The 20243-nt window shown below is 44.9% G+C and overlaps 1 protein-coding gene across 8 annotated transcripts in view; it reads left to right on the top strand.

The window, feature by feature from the left end:
- The window catches only part of BICD1 (BICD cargo adaptor 1), a gene marked incomplete at its 5' end in the record, with an annotated part of 180508 nt that overhangs the window by 99996 nt on the left and 60269 nt on the right, over window positions 1-20243 (top strand). The window contains 2 exons of one of the 8 annotated variants that reach the window (XR_014589848.1): window positions 2981-3081; window positions 3680-4250. The exons of 6 other annotated variants lie outside the window; for them this stretch is intronic. Coding sequence is in view for 1 of the 2 variants with exons in the window: in XM_083859360.1 (XP_083715486.1) it covers window positions 2981-3010 (30 nt within the window). Of the gene's footprint in view, window positions 1-2980; window positions 4251-20243 lie in introns of those variants that run through there. One more of the 8 variants, XM_083859360.1, reaches the window with a different exon arrangement.

Raw genomic sequence — 20243 nt, 5'->3', positions numbered from 1 at the left:
AAATCTAGTGCTGCAGCTGAAAAACAGTTCAGGCCCTATAAAGGTGTAATTCAATGTGATGGTAAAATGGGTTGTGAAAACAACAGTAAAGTAAAATAGACACATGTCACTTCCTCCACTAAAGAACATAATTCAGAGTCTGTTGGGGTGAGGAGCCATGTGCCTTCTCTTCTGGCTTTCTCTTTCCATGTCCTGTCTGTAATCCACTAGAGGCTTTCATTATTTCAGCATGATAGAGGTTAACTTCTAAACATGGTTTATTGCTATTTTCTCTCATGAATACAGAGATGGAACCTGTTTTTTCAGCTAGGATATTCTCTAGCTAGATTGAGATTTTTTTTTTTCTTGCTGTAATTTTCAATTTATTATGTGGAGTTTTATTGCACAGCCTTGATAGCCTATTATTGTGCAACCAAAGGTGTGGAAAACTAATTTGGTCTGAGGGAGATTGTATATGAAGTAGACATTTTGATTTTGGTTTTAGGAAGCACTTTCTTGTTCTGCAGAAGATAGACTAAAAAACAAAAAGTAGCATTTTCATAGTCTTCACTACTTTTCATTTAGAAAATACCAATAACCAGTGAAACAGTAATTTGACCCTTAAGCAAAGTGCACCTGTGATAGGAAGTCTCTCTCGCTCTCACCTTTCTTCCTGTGTTGCAGCTTCTGCTGGTTCATGCAGTTGGCTAGCTGAACAGCAGGTCCACTGCAGTAACAGTATCCAGAATTTTCACATACCTTGGAGTGAGAAGCTTTGCTGTAAGATAAAAATGTCATTTATTCCAGAACTTCTGTAGCTAGATAAAGAATAAGGAAATTCTTTTAATAGCAGTGATAGTTTTCCCAAGGCAAACATATTTCTATACTTACCTACTTAATTTTTCTCAAAAGAGGCCTCAAACTGCCTTTAGAGCAAATTTTTCATCACAGATCATTGTCACACAGCCTAAGCCATGTCTCACCCCTTCTCTTAAATTCAGCCAGGTTTAAGATGCAGCTGTCCTGGGAGGTTAACCTGTGATGGAGATGTGTCCGAGTGTGCTGAGCTCCCTCGTGCCTGGCTGAGGTTTCAGAGGGCACTGGCTGCAAGAAATGTGGTGCTAGCAGAGGTTTCGTGTGCTGTTGAGTGTCTGGCTGTCAGCATTTGGGGCTTATTTGCAGAGGATTTTTCTCCAGAGGAGATAGATTAATTTCCTGTGGCTCTAGAGTGTTTTTTCTGGGAGTGGATAAGCTGAACAGCAGTCGAGTTATGAGGGGACATGGATATGAAAGGAAATAAAAAGCACTAGTAGAGCATCTTTCCTGATTATGATAATGAACATGAAGAGGTTGTATCTGGGCCTTGTCTCCGGATTGATGGGATGCTAGGCTTTTGTTTGTTTGTCAGGATTGCTGCTGTGTAAGGTAAGTAGAATTGGAGTTGGTGCTTTAAAAGGAGCTAATTAAAAAAAAAAAAAAAAAAAAAAAAAAAAGACTGATTCAAAGCTGATTCCAGGTCTTTTTTTCACAGGAAATGGCTTTTGCAGATGTCACTTGTTTCTGACTAAAGGGAGATATGGATATGTCTTCTCTTGTGGACTCAAACATCTTTCCTGTGCATCCCCTCCCAGGAGGACTGTCTTCCTTTCTTTATCTGTGCATTATTGACTTTCAGTGTATTTTACAGCCTTATACTTTTAATAATTTTATTCCTTACTCAGGCCAGATACGTGCATTTCAACTATTTTCAGTGTAAAAATAGCCTGAAGGCAAACTCAGGCATGTACTGCAGCTTTAAGAGTTTCCTTATTCAGGGAATGCAGTGGTTATGCCTTCCAGCATTGTGCCAGTATAGAAAAATCACTATCTCTCAGCTTTGTGCACTTCCCCTGATTCAAGTGTTAAACTTCAGAGTCATTGCCAAAAAATGAATGCAAGATTTGCACTGGACTGAAGTTCTCCAGCACAGAAAACATTTCCAACCTTCTTACATTGCAGGAGTTACCACAGAAGGCTTTTTTTCCCCCCTGTAAGGTATAGCTAGCTGGCTTCAAGAGGCATCTTACTTGGTGCCAGACCAGACTTGAGAAGCTCTGCTTCAGTCTATGGTCTTATTTGGTTTCTTCTTTTCTAATGTTTAAGTGAGGGGTAAGTTTCTGAGACCTTAAGTGCTTGTGCTTCCCCCCTTTGACATCAGCTGAGCACATAAATTGAGTCGTTGTTTGAAAATTGCTACTAAAAATTGCTCCATGTTGTTGTTCAACCATTTGCACGATGGCATACTAAGTCAAAGAGAAAAACAATCACACAAACCCTCAGTGGTTCTCTTTTCCACTCTGTAGAACTGAATGAAATTTCTTGTCCTCTGTGTGCAACACTTCACTTAGAGCTCACAAATGGAGTTTTCAGCTGTTAATGATAGTAGTGCTAAAATAATTTCTTTTTTCGGAAAAGGCTCTGCTGTGCTCTGTAGGCAGGGAAGTGCTTCGGTAACTGTTGTAATTAAAACCTTTCTCCTTTGGAACATATGGCAGGATGGGATAAACAGGGAGGAAGAAGGAAGCTTTGTATGAAACACACGGTGGGAAAAAGTGCTTTGGGCAGAGAGAGAAGCAATTTTATTTAAAAAGTGGCCAAACCAGCCATGGTTTGCCTTCTGTGACTGAGAGATTTGCTCCCTATAAATGCTGCCACACATGTTATGGCTGAGCACACTAAGCCTGCTCTAAACTTGTCTTTTTATGGGTAAGATGAAGGTGTATGTGCAGTTCAAGATAATCTTCTCCAAAAGAACACCCTGCCTACAAAGAAACCAAATCCAAAGTAAGTACCAGCAGATAATGACCTATTAGCAGAAATTAGCAGCAATGAGCTATTTCTGTATGAGATTTCCTTTTAGATCCACTAACACTATCCTGGTGGACAGCCGATAATTGTTGATTCCATGGGAAAAAAAAAATTACATATTTCTGCCTCACCCTCGGAATGTTGTATTTCCTAGGAGAGTAATTTCCTAATCTTATGGAAGTGATAACGAGAATCTCTATAAGCGAGGTCTAGTGATGCCTGGTGCTGCCATCTGTTCAGCTCCCTGCCTACTTGGTGAGATAATTTTAGCAGTCTGTTCCTATAGCACACACTTATCTTATTCATATGAGGAATAACATACTGTAGAAATAAATTCTGTTTGCAATAATACAATTTTTTTAAAACCAGGACACTTTTTGCCAATTTCCTACCTCTCTAAATAAATGCATGCATTGTTTTGACTGCTGATAGAAAAACTGCACTATTTTAAGTGTGCTCTAAACTACACTATTTTAAGTGTGCTCTAATTTGAGGTGTATAATTTGTACAGATTTGTTATAATGAGATGATTTTTTCCTGTGTTGGGGGTTTGCTCCATTTTTACTTTAAAGAATTTTTTCCCCGTAAGTTACCAAGGAGACTAAATGTTGGATACTTAAGGGTACTTGACCAAAACAAAGAGATAGCCAAAGGTTTTGTTTTTCTTATCTGTTGTAACTCCAGAAGGAAGGGGGTAACTGCCTTCCCTGATAACAAGTCAGCTGTTAAAAACCAGGTGGGGTATTACCTCTTATCTGTGCTCAGTCTTTCACTATCCCCATGGGAATATCTTTTGTTAACGCACCATCAAAGCTCACCAATGACATGACACATTTCATCACTCTATTGTGAGATGCTCTACTGGAAAGCAGAAGAGCAACCATTTCCACCTGGATAAAAAGGAGCCGCAAGTATCACCAGGCACTCCGATGTTTCCCACGGGACTCCTGAAGGAAGACTGGACCCATTTCGGGACCCCTGGCTCCACAGGACCATCATCTCTGCTTCCAACAGGCCCACATCTGCCACTCCAGGAGGGCTGACTTTGGACTTTTTCCAACGCCCTGATTAACAGGGCATCAGGTTGTATTTTCTGACTCTGTCAGAGGTTTGTTTTGTTTTTTGTTTTTTGTTTTTTTTTTTTTTTTTTTTTTTTTTTTTTTTTTTTTTTTTTTTTCCTGGAATTCCTTGTTTGTTTGTTTGCTTATTCTTTTGTACTACAACATTTGTATTTTTTAATATCTCTAGTAAAGAACTGCTATACATATTCCCAAAATCTTTGCCTGACAGCCTTTTAATTGCAAATTTATAATAATTTGAAAAAGAGGAAGGAGGCGGGTGCTTGCATTCCAAGGGAGACTCCAATCTTCCTTGACAGATACTGAAAAGAATGAAAATTAGAAAGCTCCTAAATGTATGTTGGAGATTTGAAGAGTTGAAATCCTTGATTGTCATGGAATAAGTGTATTAATATTTTAAATGTAATAATTTTAAATTGTAATGTAACAGTAAGGAGCCGCCTCTGTGGTCCCCCGGGGAGGGGGCAGTGATGAGGGGCTGCTTGGTCGCTGGAGGCCGCCCGCAGCCCCCCCTGACACTGGAGTGGACTGCCCGCCGCCTTAAGAGAGCCTGCACAGACACCGAAGCGGGCCGTCCCGGCCCCAACCTCCGCCGTGGCACAGCTGATGGGGGCAGCCCACTGCTCCTAGCCCACGCAGCCATCCCGGACCCCCCCCACCGCCGCCAGGGTGGCTCTGCTGACGGGGCGGCCTGCCCCTGCCCCGGCCTGCTCCAGAAAAACCCGCTCCCAGAGACATGGCAAATCGCTGCCGAGGCGCTGCCACCGGCGCCTCCCGCTTGCATCGAAACTGTGGGACATCCGACGTGCCCACTCCCCGTGTAGCGCGGCCATCTCGCTGCTGCCAGCTGTGAAATAACTCCAGCCCGGCATGAGGCTGCTGCAGCCCCTGCCCCGCCCCGGGGCAACCCCATAATACATGTAAATTAAGAATCCCAAAGCATTCTGGGACCCTTTTTAACACCAAAATACCCCTATATAAATAACTCCATGTAAAATTTAGACCCACAAAAGACAGTACTAAGCTGTGTATACCCTAGAGTATTAATAGAGATGATTAATACAATTTTTGTAACTCGCTGTAACCTAAAAATACCCCAAAAAAGGTGAGACCCCGAGGCAAACAAACGGAAATCAGAACTCCTTGAAGACCCCTGGCGAGGAAAGAGTTCTCCAGCCCTGCAGGAACTTCCAGCTGCAGAGCTGACCAAGACCCTCCTCCTCAAGGGCGAACCTGGCTGCTGGCCCCTTGAGACACCCTTGTAAGAGCTGATTAATAAAGGCATTTTAAGGAGAAAAATATTGTCTCCGCCCATTTTTAACAGATACCTGTCTATTCAAACCAAGACATCCTGTAATGGGATGTTGAGGCACTGTGGCTCAGATCTCCATTTTTAGTAATTGGCTGCCCTCTTGCATATTTTTGGTTTCTTTGACACTTCATGATCTGTGTGAGATGAAGGAGGAAATTTGTGTTGCATCCTAACGCCCAGAAATTCCTGGGATTCTTGTACCTCTAACACTGAAGTGTACTGCTTTCCCAAGTTATTTGAACTTTACCCAAAGTTCAAAAATTGTAATCTTCTTTACAGTGCTCCTAATATTGAAGAGCTTTTGTCAGAGCTAATATGTATCTGTTTGATTTTTCTTTATATATTGTAAAAGAAGACCCCAATTCTGTCATGTAGCCACTCTTTTTCACATGTGTTTTGTGTATTAGCAACCCTCAGCACTTTCCCTGGAGTATTCAAAGAATATCCCATCCTTTTTTGGTTTGTTACCCAATTACAGGGCATTACAACTGTCTTTCCCTTTAAAGAAAGGGTTTTGCACTTTAAGAAATCCCTTCTACATCAACTCTTCTGTTCCGTTTCCCATTTACTTTCAAAGCTATGTACCAATGCTAAATCCAAGTTTCTAATTGAGATTCTAGGCAGGAAAAGTTGCATCATTTGGCATTTGTTCTCCTGTGAAAGCCCATACTAATACAAACTGCCTTATATAAAACAGTCCTCTTTCACCTTGGAAAACAAAGACAAGTTCCTGTCTGAAACAATCCTGCCAATCCTGTGGCATTTCAATGTTTTCCAAGAGCTGTGCTGAGCCTTGTCCAGAGCTTTGACTGTCCTTATCAGTGCTGTTCTCACACAGCACTGGTGTTTGGGTGATGAAATACCCATCATCATCATGATAGCGCTGCCACAAGTGGGGCTATCTCTGAGCCATGTCCCAGGGCTGGGAGAATCCCTGGGGCTTTGTGCAGAGCCTGGAAGAGTTGGTGCTTGACCTCAGGGCCGGTGCAGGGAAATAGCTGTGCCACACAGGCTGGTGTAGGCTATGAGCCCTGCTGCCCTCTCACCCATCCCTTCCAGTCCTGCACTTAGCAGAAACACAGGATCTTATTCTCAGCTTACCAAACCAACAGTGTGTGAAAGCTTCCTCTTTGGATTCCTCCCCTGGTTGTCCTGGATTTGGGTCAGATTTAGGATTTCTGTGTAGGAGACAGGGGATGATGCTGGAGCTTGTGGCAGGGCGTATCTCTTACCACAGTCTGTTACAACTAAGCAAAATTTGTGAAGAGAGTTCTATAAGAAAGAAAAAATAAGATTTGTTTGTGACTAGTCAAGTTCTAACTAGTTTTGATTTATTACCCTTCATCTCAAGCAAACATTTAGGTCCTTGTCAACCCCCCCTTTTTATAATATATATAACAGGATATCTATCATATGTCATATATATGATATTATGATTGACTGTTTCCATTATATGTTTTAATTTGGTTGATTAACTCACACTAGCTGGTATCACTAGCTGGTATGTGTTAAAAATACGCATTCTCACCCATGATCTCAAAATGAAGAGAAAACTTGGGAGAAAATTTTAGTTTAAAAGAAAAAAAGGCATTTGAATGCCACAAGATATCCTGAGGCTCACAAAGATTATTAGAGACTGGTTTGTCTTTATCTCTCTGTCCATGAGACAGAAAACACAATGACAGAGACTGCTGCTGTTGGTCTGTTTCTGCTTTTTGTTATTGGGGTGTGATACTTTCTTCAGTTTTAGCAAATAAATGAACAGCTTAAAACATTTGTCAAGATTGAGATATGAATGCATTTTATTGATCAGGTTTGGCAAAGGATCAGCCTGCAAAATTAGCAAACTTTATTTCCTTGCAACTTTGAATTTAGCTATTAAACATTATTTGTATGTTTTTCATTAACCCCTGTTTAACCCAAATGTCAGATATTGAGGAGACATTAATATTTGATGCAAGTTCAGCACACTGATGTCTCTGTTGAAAAAATGGTAAATAAGAAGTAAAGGTTGGAGGGGCAAAAGAACAAAACATTTTGACAGTCTTTAGTGAGAAGAAAAAGGACCAGAAATGGTAGTGAGAGCAGAAATGGAATTGCTGGTGAGAGCAAAAAGGAATTGGTGATGATGTTATGCAGAGTGGTATGTTTTTATTGCTGAGTTTAGAGCAAATCAGGGCAGGAAAATCTTTCAGTACAATGTTTAGATTTAAGAAAAGATTTACTGGAATTTCTCTGTGTCACCCAAACACTTCACTGAGAGAATGAGAAAAAAGAAAATGAGAGTCAGAACAGTGCTACAGCAGCTCCAATCCCTTAATGGGATGGACTGAGGAAAATATTTAGGCTTTATGATGCATTTATTTATGAAAATGGTCCTGGTAGAAGGGGTTGTGATACCATAGTGTGCTGAGCCAATTAACAAGAGCACATTTGTCTTCTGTCTAGATGCTCCTGAATCTCAGCTGATCTCTGTGGGACTCAAGAGTGTGGGGGGAAATCATTTAGGATTCAAAGGATTATGTCTTGTCCTTTTGTTGCTGTGTGAGAGCTGTCTTCAAAAGGTTCCCGCTTAGTGATGATAGTTGGAAAGGTCCACAGGGAAAGTGATGGTTCCCACTTTCTGAGGACCAAGGCCAGAAATGGACTTTAAGCTTAAACTTGAAGCTTTAAACTGCACATTGAATTCTTTACTTTATGGAAACACAGAGATTTTGACTTGGTCCCTCTCGAGGTGCATAATCAATGTCTCTGATTTGTAATGGGGATTTTCTGTTCCTAGAACAGCTCAGCTCTCTTCTCTGTGCTTGCTGTGGCTACAGCACTCCCGCAGCAGACACCAAACTGCTGCAGAGAAATGGCCACCCTACTCTGGAATATTAAAATAGGTAGCACTTTATTTTCATATCCTGGAGCATTTTGGCCACTTGCTCTCAAGGACCCTCCATTAACTGAGGGAGGATGGGGGCAAAGAACAGACAGATGGGGTTGCAGGGTTAATTGTTGCTTCTTGTTGTGTCTGTCTTTCCCAAGAGGTACTATGCAGGCTGAAGAAAAATCACCTATGTTATGGAAGTTCTGATGCTCTCTGATCAAAGGCAGAGAGCATTAAACAAGGGGTAATGCAGTGCTGTGATTACTCTAGAAGTTCTGTTTGGGGGACTTTTCCCTTTCTGCCCTTGTATTTGGCAATATCCTACATTACCCTAAACAGAGAGCATGCTGCAGTTGTGCTGTGTATTACATGATCCATACACATATTTATAGGGAGGTACTCAGGATCAGGAAGATGCCAAATCAATTCTCTGATTGATATGCTGGGTACACTCACCCTCAGTATAATAACTTAAGAGCCCAAGGAATGGTTGCAGCCTGGATTGTTTTCCCTACAGGCACTTTTCAGTGATGAAAAACCTGACAATAGTCCACACCTGTGTAGGTATGACATAGAATATATTGGTCAATTTACAAAGGGAAGTTCATAAATTTCATCTTATTCCTGTTGCTTGTCTGAGTTCTGACCTGGTTCAGGTGTGATGTTGTTTTTTCTCCCTGAGGTTGGCTGTCATTTATTAGATTGATCATTCTGCTGCACTTTTTTGCAGGATATAACTTAGTTCTGTTGTGCTGTATCAGGCTGTTGGGCATACAACAGAATTAGAACTAAAAAAGGTGCATTTAAATAGTTATTTGTGCAAACTGATACTGAATTTCCTTAATGATGGCATGTTGAGGTAATGATTGAGTCCTTTAAGAACTCAGAGAAAATTTAATAACACTGTAATGAATTTGGAGGCATCCTCTAATGGCTTGTTGTGTTTTTATATTAAAAATGAGTTACAAAAAACCAAGGGGAGCTGAAACTATCAATCAACAGTGGTCTAATGGGAGGGTAGGAAGCAGAGGGAGCAATTAAGACTTTGGACTGCAATCCTTCACTGCCAAGGAAGTTTCTTACCTGTACCTGGAGAATTACAGTCCTGCACTCCCGTTATACATGGGAGCCCTTGTTACCTTGGGAGCATGGTGAGAGGTGAATGGGGAAGCTGTCACACTGCTCTGATCTTCCCCGGCCACCAAGCCTGCCAGGCCCACCAGCAGGGGTCAGTCTGGCACCCCGTTTCACCCAGCTGTCACTGGCAGTCTTTAAGGCTTGAGAGAAGGCTCAATTCAGAATTTGGAACCACTGGTATTGACATAGATGAGGCTTAGGTATCTTTGAAATTCAATGTTTTCTCCTCTACTTTTCATGTGGAGCTGTTTTTCTAGATTTTCATAAATCTGGAAAGAAAGTAGTTCTTAATTTATAAATGTCCTTGAGCACAGCTTCAGCAAGGACAAGAAAACTCCCTCCGCAGAGCTGCTGAGTCCCTGTGCTCACATGTGCTATAACGATCATCAAGATTTCTTGATATTTGCCACTGTCCTCCTCATGCTGCAAGGTTTATAGAAAATTATCAATGCTTTAGGCGAATTTATCTTTAGATTTCTGAAGGGCTTTTTTGCAGGGGTTTTCTGTGGGTGCCCACAGTTAGTTCTTTTATCTGTATCTTATTAACATATCAATAATCTGTTTTAGCAGAAGGCTTCTGCTATCAGACTAATACCTATTGTGAGCTGGGTGAAAGTCCAGAAGAAACAAATGGTGAAAGGAAAACAGCTGTGGTTTTAAGGATGAACACAAGAGAGTAGAAAAGAATAGATTTAAGCATAATTTTTATATCCATAGCTAAACAATCCCATAACTTGCTTGGTATTCTACTCCCTGAGCAAATACAGAATTTTATGGTATTTTTTTTCCATTTTGATTCATTGCAGGCAGGTAATGATACTTGGTGTTTATTCAATTCCCAAAGGAATAATTTAATTCTAAGGCTGTGCAGCCATAGGCAGTGTGCTTCAATAACCTGTGTGAGAACTGCAGCATTAATAGTCAGTCCTTGTTCTTATGGCATGTATTACATCTGTATTTCTGTCCTGCATACTGACTAGCAAGAATCTTGTTTCTGCAGGCTTTAAAGGAAAAGATACAAAACTGTCAGCATGAAAATTACTACTGTTGACTGTAATATATATATAAATATACATATGTATAAAGTAAGTGTGTGAGGTTTATGGTCTGTATTAGAATGAAAAAAAAGGGCAGATTATAAAAGCCAAGATCAGGTTTCAAACCAGTTTGTTAAAAATGGGCAGGAGACAATGTTTTCTCCTGAAAATGCCTTTATTGATCAGCTCTCAAGGGGGTAGCTTGAGGGATGAGTCTGAGCCGTCCTGCTCTTCCTGGCCCACCGTTGAGGAGGAGGGGCAATTCAGCTTTGCAGCTTTGGTCACTACAAGCCCGCCCTCACAGGTGTTCTCGGAGCTCACTCAAGCCAGCTCGCCCCAGGGGTATCCCCCCCCTTCTCGGGCACTCTTTAACTTACAGCGAGGTACAAAAAACTGTTTACCAACACTCTAGGGTATAGCCAGTTCAGTACTGTCTTTTGTGGGTCCAGATCTTGCATCGGATTGTCTCGGCTGGGGACTTCTGGTGCCAATTACGTTTTGGCTCACAGCGGGGCTTCATGGGTGTTTCACTGATTTCCATAGCAAACGCCAGCTGGAAATGCCGACGGGGCGCCGTGGCGGGCATGCCAGCGGCAGCGGGGCACGCGGCGCTGGCAGTGGTGGTATTGGCGGCAGCCCCATGGCAGCAGCCCCGCAGGGAGCGGGGCTGTGATAAATTTGGGGTAAAAATTCGTGTATGAAATAATCCGATGTATAATAAGAACAATGTTAATAAAATGTAAAATCCAGTAGGAAGCAAACTGTTCCCCTCCAGCCTGCACGGCTTCAGTTGCAAAACAGGACAAGAATCATCAGACTAGACAAAGATGCTAGCCAGCCTCGATAAGAATCACTTCCTCACCAATGCAAGGAGAATTCCTTCTTGACGACGATGCAGATTTCATCAACGCCCTGGTACGATATGCAAACTGAAATCAACATAAGACTGACCTGTATAATTGGCATAAGAAAGAACCTTCCCGGAATGGAACAACGGGACTTGACAAGATCCGGGAAGGCCATCGAAAAGAAATTCGGACTATTCAGCCCACCCTGGACACCTGGACTGCCTAAGGGCAGAAAAATCCTATGAAACGGTGGACTGAGAACTGCACAGTGTGGATTTGGGCGTCTTGTACCCTGGTGGGCGGACCCCTATCCACCCAGCGCAGCACTGATATTTTCCTATTTTGTGGTTTCCTCATTTTGCTGGTGTTCGATATTGGGTTATTAATAAATCGTCTTTTTATTAATCCAATATTTGCCATTGCATTTATAACAGATTTGGTGCCGTGACTCGGATTCGGAGGAGGCTGCGGGGACCCGCGACCCAGAAGGGTACCCCCGCCAATTTCGGCAGCCTGGTGAGTGAGGAGACCCCGCGGCTCCACCCGAACCTCCGAACCAAATTTAGGATGAGAAAACCACAAGAAAGGACAGGGGAAAGGACGGATCCAGGGGCAAAGAGAGCTTGGGAAGGCAAAGGGCCTTCGAAAAGCCGCGGCTGACAATTGCTCATAAAACGTCTAAGTGCACGAAGCCATCCACCCAGGAAAAGGAGCTGTAAGTACTGCTGGTTGAGCGGGTGATTGGGCGAGTGTGTGAGACGTGATCTGATCACGAAGTGAGTGTGGACTTCAAGGTCACATTTCCGTCTTCCCGTGAGGGGAACGGTCGACCGCGAAGGAAGTGATTTCGTGTGAAAACTCTCTCATATCACTCGTCAAAACTGGGACTAGGAAAGTCACAGGGACTGATCACAGAGGAGGGCAAGAAAAAGGGGAAGGGTACGTCCTGTAGAGCTTGGGAATTGGTAAACCCTTTTTGCCAGCGGACCAAGGTAAGGGTCCAAAGAGAATCCGAAAAGGATTGAGTACCGATCAGGGGCCCCTCAGCACAGCTCGCTGGAGGGGTGAGTGATCAGAAAAGCCCCCATCCCCTGAGAAAGAACCAGAGACACAACGCACAGGCAGAAAGTCGACTTGCAGGGAATTTGAAGACTTGGTGAGGAAATTTGTGAAACATGGGACAGAGAAAGAGTAAACCCCAGAAAAAGACCTCAGAAAAACTCCCCTCCAGTAAGGGAAAGGGAACCATGAAAATCCCTCGAAACAGTCCCTTGGGGTGGATGTTGGAACATTGGGGAGATTGCCCTCAGAGGAAAGGGAAGTCCAAAGAAAAGATGGTGTACTATTGCATGGATGTGTGGGATGGTGAAGAATTGAGGAGCCACCTTACGTGGCCAGTGTTGGGATCATTTGAAAGTTGGACATGTAGTGAGTTGAATCACTATGTGGAAAACAAGAGCCCCTCAGACCCTGAGGAGAGGGAATACGCTCGGCTCTGGCTGAACACCCGAGCAGGTTTGTTCCTGATGAAACAGAAAGGGCGGCCCGGAACTGGGACCGAGCCCTGGGACCCCCTAGATCACCTCCCACCTCCTTACAATGGGCCAAATTCCCCACCCTCTCCAGATCAAGTGGTGCCCACGGCTCCTTTAGACCCCCAAAACCAGCTTTTGGGGGCACAGGCATCCCAAGTAGGGAGCCAGGTCTCCCATCCATTGTCCCCGCTGGCAGTCCCTTTGCTGCCACCCGCTCTCTTACCTCTTCCGTCCGGCCTGGGTCCGTCGGCGGCGCCCCCGTCGATAGACGCCATGACCGCGGGAGCCCCCTCTGAGATCCCGTCTGCGCAAGCATGGGAGCACTGTCGTTCACTCTTTCCGCCGCAACCAGGGTTGGTCCGAGTGGAGGAGAGACTCCCCTCTGCCGCACAGGCGGCAGTTCCACCCCCGCAGTCTGGGAAAGGGAGACAACCCACAGCTACCAATTCTCCCCCTGCTAGCAGAACCCGCTTGAAAGCAAGGATGATGGATGATGAATGGGGAGAGAGCGAGAATGAGGGACACAGTTTACTTCCACTGAGGGAGGTACCGACGGCCCCCGGGGTCATCGGGTTTGTGAATGTACCTCTCAACACAGGAGATGTAAGAGCTTTTAAAAGGGAAATGGGGCGATTGTTGGATGATCCTTTTGGTGTGGCAGATAGGTTGGATGAGTTCTTAGGGAGCAGCATCTATACCTATGAGGATCTGATGGCAATCCTGAGGTCTCTGTTCAACAATGAGGAAAGAGAAATGATAAAACAGGCGGGTATCAGAGACTGGGACAGGAGAAACCCACAAGGGACACCCAGGGATCAAAAATGGCCCAGCTCTAGTCCGAGTTGGAACGCTCAGACAGAGGACGGAAGAAGGAGCATGATAGACCTGAGAAATATCATAATCCAAGGCATTCGGGAAGCCGTCCCAAGGGGTCAGAATATCAGTAAAGCCTTCAATGAATGTCAGGGGAAAGAGGAGTCCCCCACCGAATGGATCGAGCGATTAAGGCGAAGTCTGCAGATATATTCTGGGACGGACCCTAATTCCCCCGTAGGGGAAGTGTTGCTCAAAACACAGTTTGTAGCAAAATCTTGGGAGGACATCCGGAGAAAGTTGGAAAAGATAGATGGCTGGCAAGATAAGCGCTTGCAAGAATTGCTGAGGAAAGCACAGAAAGTGTACATGAGGAGTGAGGACAAAAACCAAAAAGTTCAGGCTAAGGTCTTGGTAGCAGCTGTGAAGGAGGTCCAAAGACAGGAGCAGGCTTCAGGTAAGTATAAAACCTTACCCCGAAAGCCTCAAGGCCCCCGCAAGACGACCCCAGTCACGAGAAGGGAACTGCCTGAATGTTACTGTTGCAAGAAGGCAGGACACCTTCGGAGGGATTGTAAGAAAAGGATGAAAGATGAAAAGATTTTTTCAGGAGGATTAGGGATGTCAGGGGCTCTTCACCTTGGGGACCAGGACATCTAACGAGCCTCTGGTAAAATTGAAAGTAGGTCCCCAGCGTCAAGAGACCGTTTTTCTGGTGGATACCGGGGCAGAAAGGAGCACTTTACAGCATTTACCAAAGGGGTGTACGGCCAGTGAGGAGAGAGTTATGGTGGTGGGTGCAAAAGGGGATCCTTTTAGAGTGCCAGTGATAGAAAACGTGGAAATTGAATCAGAAAACAAAGTCTGCTTGGGAAACTTGTTGGTGGTGGAGGAAGCTGATTACAACTTGCTAGGAAGAGATATGATTATCGCCCTTGGAATTAGCATAGTTGTAAAAAGTTCCGATCTAGTGGTGAAAATGTTTAAGCTCACCGAGAAGGACGAGGCAGACATCAATCCGGAGGTATGGCACTCTAAAGGAGAGGTGGGGAAACTAGAAATAGACCCCATTCACATCATAATTGAGAACCCTGTGGACCCTATACGGGTCAAACAGTATCCCATTCCCCTGGAAGGGAGAAAGGGATTGAAACGGGTAATCGATGACCTTTTGAAGGGAGGAACAACAGAGCCATGCATGTCCCCCCATAACACCCCTATACTGGCTGTGAAAAAGGCACATGGAAGTTACCGGCTAGTTCAGGATTTGAGGGCAGTGAATGCTTGAACCAGGACTAGATTTCCGGTAGTGGCCAATCCATATACTTTATTGAATCGGCTCACACCCGAGGATGTGTGGTATAGTGTGATTGACCTAAAAGACGCATTTTGGACTTGCCCCTTGGATGAGAAAAGCAGAGATTACTTTGCTTTTCAGTGGGAGGATCCCGATACCAACAGAAAACAACAATTAAGATGGACAGTGCTTCCCCAGGGATTTGTGGAATCCCCTAATCTGTTCGGGCAGGCTCTGGAGCACCTCTTGACTCAATTTACCCCGAAGGAAGGGACAAAACTGTTGCAGTATGTGGATGATCTGCTAATAGCTGGATCCTCTGAGGAAGGTGTGAGGGAATGTACTGTGGCATTGCTGAATTTCATTGGAGATAGGGGCCTGAAAGTTTCAAAATCCAAACTGCAGTTCACGGAGCCCGAAGTGAAATATTTGGGTCATTGGCTATCCCAAGGGAAAAAGAAATTAGACCCTGAGAGGGTCGAGGGAATTATAGCATTGCCCGCTCCAAAAACTAAAAGGCAGATACGCCAAGTATTAGGGCTCCTGGGGTACTGCAGGCAATGGATTGAAGGTTTCAGTGAAAAGGTGAAATTTCTTTATGAAAGGTTAAACACCGACAGAGTGAAGTGGACTGATCAGGATGAATTGGATTTTCAAAAATTGAAAGAGGTCCTCATGACTGCTCCAGTGCTGACCCTCCCAGATGTGAATAAGGAGTTCCAATTGTTTGTAGATGTCAGTGAGCAAACTGCACAGGGAGTCCTGACTCAGGAATGGGCTGGAAAAAGAAAACTCATAGGATTTTTATCAAAAATCCTAGATCCTGTGAGCCGGGGATGGCCTACGTGCTTGCAGGCCATAGTCGTGGTGGCGCTCCTGGTAGAGGAGGTGAGGAAAATCACCTTCGGGGCCTCTTTGGTAGTTTACACCCCTCACGATGTGAGAAACATTCTACAACAAAAGGCAGAAAAGTGGTTGACCGACTCTAGGCTTCTGAAATATGAAGCCATTCTGATCAGCTCCCCAGGATTGGAGTTAAAAACCACCTCAGCACGGAACCCTGCACAGTTCATGTTTGGAGACCCCTTCGAGGAACTGTTGCATGACTGTGCTGAGATTGTGGAACTCCAGACAAAAGTAAGACCCGATTTGGAGGACCAGGAATTGGAGGGGGGAGAAAAATGGTTTGTGGATGGGTCGGCGAGAGTAGCGGAAGGAAAGAGAAAATTGGGGTATGCAGTGGTAGATGGCAGAATGGGAAAAGTGGTGGAATCGGGCCCCCTGAAACCCGAATGGTCGGCCCAGGCTTGTGAGCTTTATGCTCTCCTAAGGGCTCTCAAAAGGTTGAAGGGAAAAAGGGGGACTGTATTCACTGATTCTCGGTATGCGTTTGGGGTGGTTCACACTTTTGGAAAAATTTGGGAAGAGAGAGGTTTGATAAATACGAAGGGGAAAGGTCTGGTCCATGGGGAAATGATTTGGCAAATCTTGGAGGCAATCAGGGAACCCAAAGAGATTGCGGTAGTCCATGTGAAAGGACATCAGACCGGACTGCAATTTCAAACCCGCGGTAATAACCTGGCTGATCAGGAGGCGAAAAGGGCAGCATTGCTCACGGTGAGAGTCCCCGAGATGATCGGGGAGGAGGACTCCAAAATCCAAATATGTCCCTCAGAAAAGGACATTGAAGGATTCAAAGAGATAGGAGGGGCATTGGAGATGGGAAAGTGGAAATTGCCAGATGGGAGGGAATTGGTCCCGAAAAGTGCAGCCAGAGGGATCCTGAGACGTTTGCATGAACAGACTCACTGGGGAACACGGGCATTGGCTGACCAATTCTTGAAGTTTTTCGGGTGCAAGGGAATTTTTGAATTGGCAAAACAGGAGGTACAAGGGTGTGTGATTTGCCAGAAGGTGAACCGGTCCAGATCCAGACAAACGGCCTGGGGAGGTCGTCCTCTCTCATATAGGCCGTTTGAAAGGATCCAGGTGGATTTCACTGATTTACCAAAGGTTGGAAGATATAGGTATTTATTGGTGATAGTGGACAAATTGACACATTGGGTAGAGGCATACCCAAGGGCAAAAGCTACGGCCCAAACAGTTTCCAAAGTATTATTGGAAGAAATAGTCCCCAGGTATGGAATCGTGGATTGCGTAGATTCAGACCAGGGGACTCATTTCACCTCAAAAATCATAAAACAATTAACCGAGGCTTTGGGAATCCGATGGCAATATCACACCCCCTGGCACCCTCAAAGTTTGGGACAAGTGGAGAGAATGAATCAAACCCTAAAATCACAACTGGCAAAACTCATGCTGGAAACAAAAATGTGTTGGGTGAAATGCCTTCCCCTTGCTCTGCTTAATGTGAGAACCATGCCCCACTCGGATACGGGGCTGTCCCCTTTTGAAATGTTGTATGGGATGCCATACAAACACAGAATGCCGGTGGGACATCCCCGAGTCGAGGATGTGCAATTGCAACCTTATCACTATAAACAAAAATTTACAGGAGCTTCGAAGGCGCGGACTCATTCCCCAAAGTGCCCCTCTCGGATTTGCAATCCATCAGATTCAGCCGGGAGACAAAGTGTTGATCAGGACTTGGAAAGAAATCCCTCTCGCCCCGTAGTGGGAAGGACCATTCCTGGTGCTGCTAACCACTGACACCATGGTTCGAACCGCCGAAAAGGGTTGGACTCACTCGTCAAGGGTGAAAAAGATTGAGGACCCAAAAGCCTCGGACTGGAAGGTCACCACTCCTCCAGGAGAACTCAAAATCAAGCTCCGGCGTCAACCTAAATGACCAGTCAGATAAGTTGCAATACCCCAGACTGTGAATGCTTTCCTTTCATTCATTTTGAATGTGTATACTGTAAACAAGTTTGGGTCACCCATTGTTGGGGAGGGAATCGACCTAGGGGTTTGTGTACTAACTGTCTAATTGAAGAGCAGGAGAACACAAGACGTCTCTTAATACTTGCCACTCGGGCCGGACTTTTGGAATTAGACTCTCCTGAGTGGTACCAAATTTACAGGAAGGGAATAAGGGGAAAATTGGACGCTAAAGCAGAGGCTTTGGCAATTGAGTGCCGGAGGACCATCAAAGTACCTTGCCGAGGGGACACAATCAATTTATCCCGGTGGGCAACCTACAAAAGAAGGTTTGCCATCAGGACTACACGAGCCCCTGAAGCACACCCTTGCTGCCAAGAAGATGGTTTACCCCGCCGTATGTTTACATACGGGCGAAGGGCAAGGCAGAGGGGTATTTCGGTGGGGAATCCTGACAGTTCTGAGTCTAGCCGTGTGCTGGACCAAGGGGGCCCTTCCAGGGGCGCTCCTGGGGGAGAATCCTCCCGTGAAGTGTGAATGGTGCTTAACAGCTCCAGAAACCGGACAGATAATGGATTGTCCCCTGGAAAGGCAGTTGGGTGATTGTTGGGCCAATGGCACTCGATTTCACCTTTGTGAATTGGAAGGAAGGGTCCGGTGCCAACACTCAGGGGCAAGTCCTAAGGGCGGACTGTTCAGGGACCCTGCTCACTCACTCATTAGACAGAGGCGTGAACTCGAAATTCCTTACCCGGTGCAAACGTGTAACCAATGTAACAAAACTGTATGGGTGGGAGGAAAAAGGCAATCTACCTTCCTTGCCTATTTCAAAGTGAATCCCCTGTGCTACGACAAGACGAAACTAAAAATATGTAACATGGGCGGAAAATTGTATTGGGAAGGGAAGAATCTCAAACACAAGGAAATAGGGTCCTTTAATACTGAACCCATCGTTTTCGACTTATTGCCCCCGGGTGATAATCGCGTGTGTTTGCAGTTTGATCAGACCTTTTGTTTTTCAAGGGACGAGGAGGGGATGGACCCTGAGAGTAAAACGAAGCAGGTAACTTTGGAACTAAGGGGAGAGGAAGCTGAGGCCAGAAAGAGGAGGATTGAGCAAGAAAGATTGAAATCGCTCAGTGAACAGTATGAGCAGTTGGAGAAACAATATGGTGATGGGGGATTTCTGGCTCCTAACCAAAACCTCTTTGTAGAACTAATGCAGGAAATAGCCACTGAATTAGGACTGATGAATTGTTGGATCTGTGGGGGATTAAAGTCAGCCGAAAGGTGGCCCTGGAAAGGAGAAGGATTAGCCCCGGAACAACTCCTGAAATGGGAGAGTTCAAAAATATCAAAAATCGTAAAAAGACCGGAGGGATGGATTTTGGAAAAAAGGATAGTTGGCACTATCTGCATTAGCCGGGAAGGGAAGGAGTTTACCGATCTGGTAGGTTATACTCCTTGTATAAACACCTTAACGGTAAATGATAAGACAAGGGTCTGGCAACCCGAACCACCCTCCGGATAGTGGAGTAAAATTCGAGAAAAGGATTGTGAATGGTTTGAGACCATGGGAGTTTGTTGGCATAAAAGTCCCGGGGCTAATCCGTTTCAGGCATTAGTGGGTTTGAAAGAGTACTGGGACGAACCAGGCAGAAGCAATGTAGGCTGGAAAGCACCAGATGGAATATATTGGATTTGCGGAAAGAAAGCTTACAGTGAACTTCCCAGGAAATGGAAGGGGTCCTGTACCCTAGGCATGATAAGACCCTTTTTCTTTACCTTGCCCAGGGCCAAAAGTAATTTGTTAGGAGCACCTCTCTTTGAAACGTTGAACCAACAAAGAAGGGAGATAAGGCGAGAGCTACCCGTAGCTGGAGGCAACCAGAAATGGGGGGAGGAGGAATGGCCCGTGGAAAGAATCATTAAGTATTATGGGCCAGCCACCTGGGCGAACGATGGTAGTTGGGGATTTCGGATGCCCTTTTACCTCGATAGGTTAATTCGGCTGCAAGCAGTGGTAGAGGTGGTTTCAAACCACACCTCAGATGCCTTGGAACTCCTGGCAAAACAACATTCACAGATGAGGGCTTTTGTGTACTAAAATCGACTTGCCCTAGATTATCTGTTGGCAGAGGAAGGAGGGGTCTGCGGCAGATTCAATGAATCAGAATGCTGCATCGAGATCGATGACTATGGGGAAACGATCAAAGAACTAGCCCAAGAAATTAAAAAGGTGGCTCATGTGCCGGTCCAGAAATGGAATTCGATCCTTCAAGCTTCATGGTGGGATCAGCTATTCGGACAGGGAGAATGGTGGAAGAAAGTAGTGTTTTTCATAACATGTTCCATTGCAGGCATCATTTTCCTCCCGCGTTTGATCCCTTGTTTCATCCAACTGATTCATTCAGTCGTCCAAGGGATGCAGATATCCTCCCTTCCCATGGATCCAGAGGCAGCACAAGGGAAAACGGTGTCCAAAATAATGAAGCTTGAGGAAGAAAAGAGTAAAGGGAGGGCTGCAGCAGCCCTGAGGAGATTCGAAGAGGGACAGAAACTTCAACCAGGTGATGAATCCTCTCAGGAGGACTGGGAAGAGTGTGAACTCAATTGGAGTTGAGGTCAAAATAAATAAAGGAGATG

Source organism: Zosterops lateralis, assembly GCF_965231275.1.
Source record: "Zosterops lateralis genome assembly, chromosome: 4".
Lineage (NCBI taxonomy): Eukaryota > Metazoa > Chordata > Aves > Passeriformes > Zosteropidae > Zosterops > Zosterops lateralis.
This window is presented reverse-complemented; position numbering and strand designations above follow the sequence as displayed.